This window comes from Engraulis encrasicolus, chromosome 9 (assembly GCF_034702125.1).
Source record: "Engraulis encrasicolus isolate BLACKSEA-1 chromosome 9, IST_EnEncr_1.0, whole genome shotgun sequence".
NCBI classification, from domain to species: Eukaryota; Metazoa; Chordata; class Actinopteri; order Clupeiformes; family Engraulidae; genus Engraulis; species Engraulis encrasicolus.
The window spans coordinates 35,721,354-35,731,086 of record NC_085865.1 but is presented as its reverse complement, the minus strand read 5'-3'; the positions used below and the strand labels follow the sequence as shown (position 1 = coordinate 35,731,086).

At 44.7% G+C, this 9,733-nt stretch overlaps 2 protein-coding genes across 2 annotated transcripts in view; both read left to right on the top strand.

Annotated features, from left to right (window-relative positions):
- Positions 1 to 69, top strand: part of LOC134455269 (leucine-rich repeat transmembrane neuronal protein 1-like) — a 2,213-nt gene extending 2,144 nt beyond the window's left edge. The window contains exon 2 of the mRNA XM_063206289.1: positions 59 to 69. Within this exon, the coding sequence (XP_063062359.1) occupies positions 59 to 69 (11 nt within the window). The remainder of the gene's footprint in view (positions 1 to 58) is intronic.
- Positions 70 to 4,689: 4,620 nt separating this feature from the next.
- Positions 4,690 to 9,134, top strand: LOC134455134 (alpha-1D adrenergic receptor-like). Its single transcript, XM_063206182.1, has 3 exons — positions 4,690 to 5,242; positions 6,458 to 6,761; positions 8,659 to 9,134. Exons 1-3 carry the CDS (start codon positions 4,709 to 4,711, stop codon positions 9,081 to 9,083), a joined length of 1,263 nt encoding a protein of 420 aa, XP_063062252.1. The 5' UTR covers positions 4,690 to 4,708; the 3' UTR covers positions 9,084 to 9,134.
- The last annotated feature ends 599 nt before the right edge of the window (positions 9,135 to 9,733 follow it).

Sequence of the window (9,733 nt, the reverse complement as noted above, 5' to 3'; positions counted from 1 at the left end):
AACTAAAATTAACATCTTGTAAATAATTAGGTGTGATTCTCACTTCCATAACCTTTAGGTTACATTTAGTGAACTCATGCATCCTTCTGCTTTACATGGAGAAGCATGCAACACAGCTGGTGTGTGTGTGTGTGTGTGTGTGTGTGTGTGTGTGTGTGTGTGTGTGTGTGTGTGTGTGTGTGTGTGTGTGTGTGTGTGTGTGTGTGTGTGTGTGTGTGTGTGTGTGTGTGTGTTTGTGTGCATGTGTGCGTGCGTGCATGTGTCTGAAAGAGAGAGACAGATAGAGACAGTGTGTGTGTGTGTTTGTGTGTGTCCGTCTGTGCGCGTGTATGCATGCATGTAGGTGTGCATGTGTGCCTGTCACAAGTGACATGGTAGGTGTTGTTTGCAGCCTTTGCATTGTCTAATTAGCAAGCTGACCTTTAAACAAGATCTTAGCAGCACATCTTAACATCTTTGGTCACCTGTATCATCCAGTCCCCCGCTGCACACTCATCCTCAATAAAGCCCATACAGTTTATGTGCTGTGAGTATAATGTGAATTTAACCTTGTTATTGCCAAAATAGCAATAACCAAATCTTAATCTTTTGATAATATTATGGTCATGTTTTTTTTCAGCACAGTCCATCTGTCCCTCTGCAAGGCCTATGGATATGGTGCCTACGTATAGCATACAATACAAATGCAGTAACAATTGAAGCAGTTCCGTGTAGGGAGATCCTGGGCAAATGGTAAAAGCAAGCCAGAGGTCTGTTCAAAAACCCAATAGTCTACGCCTTTCTTCAGAACTCCACCTTTTTAATCTTTTTGTATAGGCCTACTTTTTATTTTACTCAGTCATGATGCATGTTTACATTTCAGTTTGGATAAGAGAAAAAAACTATTATGGCCTACAATACAACCCCCTCCTCCCACACACACACACACACACACACACACACACACACACACACACACACACACACACACACACACACACACACACACACACACACACACACACACACACACACACACATTCATTACTCACAATATTGGGCTGCTCCCCCTCCCCGGTCCCGGGGCAGATGACCCCTTTGCCCACCCCCGCTAGCTTCCCTGTGTGTCCATGGGGTAGTAGCAGCTGAATTTGATAGACATGGGTAGGACATGGGTGGCCGATAAGAGATAAGATAGGCTATAATTAAATCACACTATGCAAATGGCAGACACCCAGCTGAGACACACCTTGTCACATCCTATTGTCATATGAAGGCCTACACATAGTAGCCTACATGAAGCCAAACGGTTTCTGGTAACCCATATGACCAGACTCCCTGCTCTTAATGTCATTTTATATTCATAGTATAAGAGAGCGTTTCAAATGTAGGCCTATCCATTGTATTCTTAGTCTTATTGGTGATGTCCTCACGTCTACCAGTGCAGAACATTCTCATCATTCACCAGGAAATATTCTTCACATCTCACCCAGCCTATTTGTGTGGGCTTCGTTGGTGCAGGAATGTGCATGGTTGTAATGACAAGACTGATATAGCAGCCTCTAGGCTACCGTATCTACAAGTGTGTAATTCTGTAATACGGGAAGGTAAGCCCACACTGCGTAAAAATGATACGCCATTCTGAAGTGCTGCAAATTACCTGCAGGGTGTTAAGTTCTCGGTCGACATTTTGAAATCACGGGGGGATTTTGGTGGCGACATAGATCCAAAGGTGTCGATAACATAGCGAGGTAAGCTACACAGTTCTAAATAGGCGAGTACATTTAGGGTTTAACCCCAAAAAAATTGATACAAAAGGTTTTTTTATGGTTTCTATTACTATTGGACCTGCTAAATGACATACTAAAAATCTAGTAAAATCAGATTTTGGGATTTTTTTTTTCAACATGGCTGCCATAGGCTTATTATAAGGGTCAAGAGACACTCCAGGTGAATAGGCCAAAAAAATTAGCTTGCCGATATCACCATGAAACTTAATCCGGTGATTACTCACATATTTGTATTGCAAGTTTTCTGAAATGTTTTAATATGGTAATTTGACTAAATCTAATTAAATATGCATTACATTTCAAAATGCAAAACTCAAAATCTGAAAAAGCCAAGCTCAAAATGACTCTTTTATTTTGTTTCTAGTAAGCCAGAAGATATCTTCAGAAGAGATTATGGACATCTCTTTTTGTTTTGTAGTAAATCTAAAAATCTTTGTGCAGACACACCAGCTAGCAGTTTTTTTCCCAAAACATGATTATTGAACATCTCTCTTAGATGTAAATAATTGAGCTTTATGTTTCTCAAGTTCTTCCAGACATTCTTTGAGTCTGGTGGTATCATTCTTAGCATGTATCAAGGGCAAGCTGTCCTCAAATCATAGCCTCTCCACAGAGGTGTCCTAGGGCTGGTGCTGGGACTCATATTTGCCATGTACACCACATCACTGGGCCATGTTATCAGTTCTCACAGCTTCTCATACTACTGTTACACCGATGAAGCACAGTTACTTTGTGCCAGATGACAGGGTCACACACAGGGTCACACACATTTCCGCTTGCCTCTCTGAACTATCCACAAGTATGAAGGAATGCGACCTTCAGTTGAGCCTCGCCCAAATGCACTGCTGGTGATCCCAGCCAAAGATTTAGGTTGCCATGATATCGAACTCAACATGGATTCTGCTACTGTTGCCTCAAATAAGGCCACAAGAAATCTAGGTGTCATTGTTGATGACCATCTATCATTCTCTGACCCCATAGCCTCAGTTTCCCAGTCATGTCGCTTCTCACTGTTAAATATATATAAAATCAGACTGTATCTGACCTGACTGACTCAACTTCTGATATTGTCCATCTGACCTGAACTACTGCAACTCCCTCCTGACTGGTCTTCCAGCTTGTGCAATAAGCCCTTTGCAAATGTCACTGCATGTCACTCCTCTTTTTCATGCCCTAATTCAGTGGTTCCCAACCTTTTTCTTCAGGGGCCCATATTTTTACCATTGTAAGCTTTGGTGACCCAATCGCACGAGCACCTTCACGAGAGGGAGTCACATGATACTCTGTTTCCAGTGAAAACTCCTTAGTTATCATGTTATTCCTCATTTTATTCCTTATGTCTTCAGTCAAAGATAGAATAACTGTTAACTGTATCCCTTACATTTTGTTGCTTCTATGCATATATTAGTTTAAATGCTTTGTCATTTATTTAACCTGGGCTATATATGGTATTAAAATTAAACCCCTTAAAATCAAGAGGGCTCCGCGACCCACTGTGGATCTTTGGCGACCCATAGGTTGGGTCCCGACCCATAGGTTGGGAACCACTGCCCTAATTGAGTACAAGGCCCTGACCCTTGCCTTTAAAGCTACAACAGGCCCTACTCTGGCGTATCTGAAAGCTATGCTGAAGTCCCATGTTCCTTCCAGGACATTGTCTCCAGTACCAACCGTTTCACCTTGCCCTAGTGGCTCCTGTCTATTCAGTTCAGCTGCTGAAAGACCCAAAATACCTAGTGACACCATGATTCATCACTGATGATGTGCCCTGACAAACAGCACATGGGTATTACCATAGCAGTAGTGTCTTTATCCACCCAAACAGCACTCCAAACAAACAGATCCTGAAAACATGTTAATTCATTAGATTTAATTAGATTTTCCTAGATTTTTAGTATGTTAGTAAGGACAGCTGGATGTATTGAGATCAGTTGAAAAACCTTTTGTATCATTTTGGGGTTTGGTGTATTTTGGCCATAGATGTACTCGACTAAAAGCTATATTTAGCTTTGTAATAACATTACAAATGTTGTCTACTGCTAGCTTGTCTTAGAAAAGTAGAAATCCCCTCGCAGACCACCTGAGCTCCCTCAGTCACGGACCACTAGTGGTACCCGGACCACACTTTGAGAATCACTGTTCTATGGCAATGGATCTTTGCCGGAATTTTCGCTTTAGATTGAAAGCATTTTGACGTGCCTTAATGTCAAATTGCCTACTCTTTTCTCATTTTATCACTGATTGCTGTTAGTAGGGCCTATTCACTATTCTGGCATATTTCCCTATCACACAACACAAGACTCTCTGCAAAGTACCAAACAACTGACGTACACTTTTGGCGCCTCCTGTCGGGAGCGCGCGCGAGTGAGAAGATGGTGCGGTGGGACGGCAAGTTCCAGTCCGGAGTTGGGAATGTAAAGTGCCAGGCGGGCGCGCACTGTATCTCCGCAACCAACTCGAGCTCCGTCCTGCGATTGCCTGTAAACTAGGACATCATTCGACAGAAGTCCACATGGGTGAGAGAGTGCTTTTGAAATTCAAGTTCATTTCAAATGATTGTGGACAACAAGTCATAAAGGGTTCTCTTTTCTGTAAATGTCGTTTCAACACGTCTGTTAGGTCAGCCTTTGAGTTACCACTTGTGTCATGGGAAAGTGCAAGAAGACAATTAAACTCTTTTGACTGAGATGAGCAAAATTAACGAGGATCTTCAGGGATTTGTGAAGGGGAATGATTCTTTGAACCAGTGGCGCATGTCTACTTAACAGTATCGGATCCTACGTTGCTTGCCTTGTGATGTGAACACCATGACTGAGGGAGAACTAGAACCGGTGAATATCACCAATCAGACTGTTGGCCTGCCTCATTTGCTGAGCAGCAGCAGCGGGCACCCTCCGGATTCGTGCCCTCACCTGGCGCTAACACCGTACAGCGCGACGATGGCATCACTTTTGGCCACTTTCATCACCGTGGCCACCTTTGGCAACACGCTGGTCATCCTGTCGGTGCTGTCCAACCGCCGGCTGCAAACAGCCACTAACCTCTTCATCTGCAACCTGGCCGTGGCGGACCTGCTGGTCAGCGTCTGCGTGCTGCCCTTCTCAGCCACGCTTGAGGTGCTGGGCTGCTGGCCCTTCGGCCGGACGTTCTGCGACGTCTGGGCCGCGCTGGACGTGCTCTGCTGCTCGGCTTCCATCTTGAGCCTGTGCGCCATCGCCGTGGACCGCTACGTCGGTGTGCGCCACTCGCTGCACTACCGCTCGCTGGTGACGCGCCATCGGGCCACGGTTGTGCTAGTGTGCGTGTGGGTGGTGTGCGCGGCCCTCTCCTCGCCGCCCCTGCTGGGCTGGAAGGAGCCGCGGTCGCCCAACTCCACGGTGTGCACCGTCACCCAGGAGCCCGGCTACGCTATCTTCTCCTCCCTGCTGTCCTTTTACCTGCCCCTGGTGGTGTTGCTGTCCGTTTACGCACAGGTGGGTTCAGTCTACATGCTACGCAGTAAAAAAAAATACAGTCAAAAAATGCAGTCTTAATGCAAATACACTATACGAGGTGTTAAATAGCCCTTGGTGTTGAATAAACTGTATTTTAACTGTTAACTTGCCTATGACCATGAGTTTGCATGTTTTGTGGTAATGTGGTGTAGTGGGTCAACTGTGGCTAAGGGCTTGGGATGATATAGTTGGCCTATAGAGGGATGGTTGCAGGTTCAAATCCCACCATTATTACCAGTGCAGAGTAGAAACAATGCAGTGTTATGTCTTCAACACTTACAGAGTACTCTGGGACCAAATAAAAGAGAAGATATGAAATCGACTCTAAGTGTTGAATTAACGCTGCACTGTGTAGGTAGAATTTCTGTAGAATGTATGTCCCTACACCTGCATCCGTGGCTGAAGCTCCATTGAGCAAGGCACCCTAACTGCACATTGCCCCAGTGACTGTAGCCAATACCCTGTAATAACTATTAGAGATGTACAGGATCCAAGATCCGGTTCCGGATCCGGCAGGATAATAGGGTTTTTTCAGACTATCCGGATCCGGTTCCAGGATCCAGGATCCGGTAGCCGAGGTTTTTAAGTTAAAATAGTTTGAGCCAACGTGATAAAGAGGGCCCACGTGTGTGAGTAGGCTATGTGTTTCAACCCTTTCGTAGGATCCAGTATCCGGTTCCGGATCCGGCAGGATCTTAAGCAGTGGATCCGGTATCCGGCAGGATCCTAAAAATCAGGATCCGGTGCATCTCTAATAACTATAAACCCGTTTGGACTTTACTCTGATGCCCCTACCGCAGGGATGGGAAACTGGAGGCACGGTGGCCTCATGCGGCCCGCCTCCTCACTCTATGCGGCCCATAGATAAAACATAATTAAAAATTGTAATAATAATGACCTGATTTTTAAAAAAAAACAATCAATCCATTGTAATTTTACTGTAGACCAGTAGAGAACATTCCTATTCTTTAGATTGGCAGTCAGTGAGCAACTAATTGAACCTCAAACTCTCCTAGCTGCAGTCTGATCCGTGGTTATATGGCCTGCCAATGGTGACGATGAAAAAATGTGTCCCTCCTTATCATCGAAGTTGCCCATGCCTGTCTTTTTTATTTCTTTCCCTCTTCCTTTCATTCTTTCATTCATTCATTCATTCATTCACTGATTCATACATGCATTTATTCGTTCACTCAGGTGTACGTGGTGGCACGCAGGACCACTCTCTGCCTGGAGAGGGGGGTGAAGCGGGAGCGTCAGCAGGGCTGGGGTAGTGGCGGTGGCGGTGGCGGTATTGGTAGTGACGGGCCGCCAGACGTGGTGCTGAGGATCCATCGGCGCGGTGCCGTGCTGGGGGAGGAGATAGCGGGGGGCACCCGCGGCCTCCACGCCCGCCTCATGCTGCGCTTCACCCGGGAGAAGAAGGCCGCCAAGACCCTGGCCATGGTGGTGGGGGGGTTCGTGCTCTGCTGGCTGCCTTTCTTCATCGTGCTGCCACTTAGTGGGTACTGTAAACTACTGTCGGTAACACTTTACTTGACGCCGATGTCATAAGCATGTCATTACAGTGTCATGCACACAGTCATAGATAAGTTATAAACATTATGTTCATGTCATAAACATTTTATGACTGTTGGCCTTTAGTGACATTTGGTTATGTCAAAGACAACCTGGGTTGTTGTCTTTGCCATACCGAATGTCACTTAAGGCCAACAGTCATAAAATGATTATGACATGGACATAACATTTAGGACACATGCATAACTGTGCCATGACACTATTATGACATTATTATGACACTGTAATGACGTGCTTATGACACCGGCGTCAAGTAAAGTGTTACCCTACTGTCATGTACTGTACAGGGCGGATAGTAATCAGGCTCAGGGCCACTTACAGCTTTTGCTGGGCCCAGGACAAAGTCAATCTGAAAGGGCCCCCTGTCCAATACATAAAATGTAATGGGGACCCAATTCTGGGCCCCCTTCCTCCCTGGGCCCAGGACCACATAGACCCTTTGCCCCCTTTGACACATTCCAATGTTAATATTTCCACAATATTTATTTGAATTAACTCTGCAATGTTACACTTACCGCAGAGTAAAAATAACACTGCTTTTAGTGGGGCCAATGGTTATCTGAAACATAGATCATTTCAACTCTTTAAGAGTTACATTCACACTGGTATTGTGTAACTCTAACCTTAGGTGGCTCATATCGATACATCCCCTGTTTAGACATTGACAGTATCAACCATGTGATTTTTTTCTCATTAATGAGGAATTCCTGAACATAAAAGAAATACAGGCATAATACTGTTACCATACAAAACTCAGAATGTGCTCTGTATATTTTACTGACTTTTTCGGCCCTTTACAATTGTAGTCCTCCATCATAGTTCTACATAATGGGTGGGTTGGCGTGAATGTATAAGGCAAGGGTAAAGTACCCCTAGATCGAGATCCAGTGCACTCCAAAATGCAACCACCATGCAGGTTCTGGACAGGGTTGGGAGGCTTAGGATGAGGTCCGGGGGGCGTTTGTTCCAAAAAGGTTGAGAACCACTGGACTACGTGAAAGGGTTCTAGTTTTTTTTTCTCTAATGGGCGATTCCAATTCTCACTCTGCACTGCAGTGCATACCACACATGTAGGCCAGAAATGTTTGCACGCTGTTCTGAACAAAAAATGACCAGACCAAGTCTTTTAGAAAAAGGAGCGGCCATTAGGCTACATTCCGTGCGGAGCAGACATTTCAAGCATGTGGCTGAAAGCACCAAGCATTGAGAATAGCCACATGGCCAAAACGTCAACAAGGCAGTACCCTCTTACTACAGATGCATGGACCGTCGACTGGACTATTCACTCTTTGCTGAAAACACTCAACTACATCCTAACAACATTGCTATGACAATGCAGAGTGTCCATAGTAACCGATGAAGACTTGGTCATTAGCATTTTGGTAACAATTAACTGAGAGGCTTTCCGTTAAATCCTTTTTCTGTAAGACTTTGGCTATGTCTGAAATGTTCATTCATTCACATCTTTGTGAGCGACAGAGTATGATTACCATTTGTTTGTTCTGTGCACATAAACAGTATACATATATAATATTTAACATATAAAAATAAATATATACAATTTGGATTTGAGTTCGCAGAGCACTGGGCAACATTTTAGTCCTCTTTTGTGTCCTCTAATTGTCCAGGTGAAACTAGTGTTAAGTTTGGCAGTTACAGCTTTGTCGTGATCTGTCCATCTGCATCTTAATGAGCTCAGTCTAAATTTTATATTTGTGTGTATGTTTCTGTGTGTATTTTTGTGTGTGTGTGTGTATGCGTGTGTGCTCACGCGCATGCGTGTGTGTCTGTACACATGCTCATGGTGTGCATGTGAGCAGGTGCCTTGTTTCCGACCTTGTTGAAGCCGACCGACGCCGTGTTCAAGGTGGTCTTCTGGCTGGGCTACTCCAACAGCTGCATCAACCCCTTCATCTACCCCTGCTCCAACAGAGAGTTCCGCCGGGCCTTCGTAGAACTGCTCCGGGTTCCGTCCATCTCCCGGAGAACCAACAGTTCCTCCTTCATCCCTCCCCTCAATATTAGGAAGAGTTCCAAGAACAGAACCCAGCAGCCACGCAAATGGAACCTTTTTAGAATCCTGTGTCTGCAGGAGTCCATCACCAAGCTAAACGATGCTGCTGGAGACTGTTCCGAAAGACACCATTGTGGCCACAAAGCAGCCAATGAGAGGACAGCATGTGCAGACTGTACGCAGAATGCAACTGACTCACTGTCAAGGGAGAACTCTAGTGAATCAAGCTGAATTGAACTGGGGGGTTGTGTGTATACACACGGTGCCTCCAGAGTATATGCTTTGTATAGATTTCAGTTTTTTTATGATAATACTAATAGCCATACACTTAAAGATGCATGGTGCAATTTTTTAGGAGTTTATTTCCAGAATTCATTTTGCCTGCCCCATTCACAAATGCACCACCACTTTAGAACTCGTTCCGGCGCCCTTGTGCACGCCGTACCTCCAGTGGCACGCTGTAATAGACATTGAAAAGTTATCTGGCATAGTAGCCTACTACAATGATATAACACAGGCCCTTAAGTAATGCACGACGACTTGGTCTTTGCCATTCTGGTAACAGCAAACTTACAGTATAACGCTGTGTCTTAACGGGTTAAGGCTTCATGAAGGCTGCACTGTTATTTTACAATGAAAAAAGCAAATACTATAAACCTATCCCTGAAACATTTTTGGCCAACATTGACAATTTGGCATTATGATGATGCGGTTATACTTGTCTGACTACATGTTATCTGCTAGTCAATATCATGAAGAGCAGCTAGTGTTTCAGTAGGCTAGATAAGGATAAATAACTTACACAAGCACAACATAAAATATGAAAGGCTGTGAATTCCTTATTGTGTGTGTGTGTGTGTGTGTGTGTGTGTGTGTGTGTG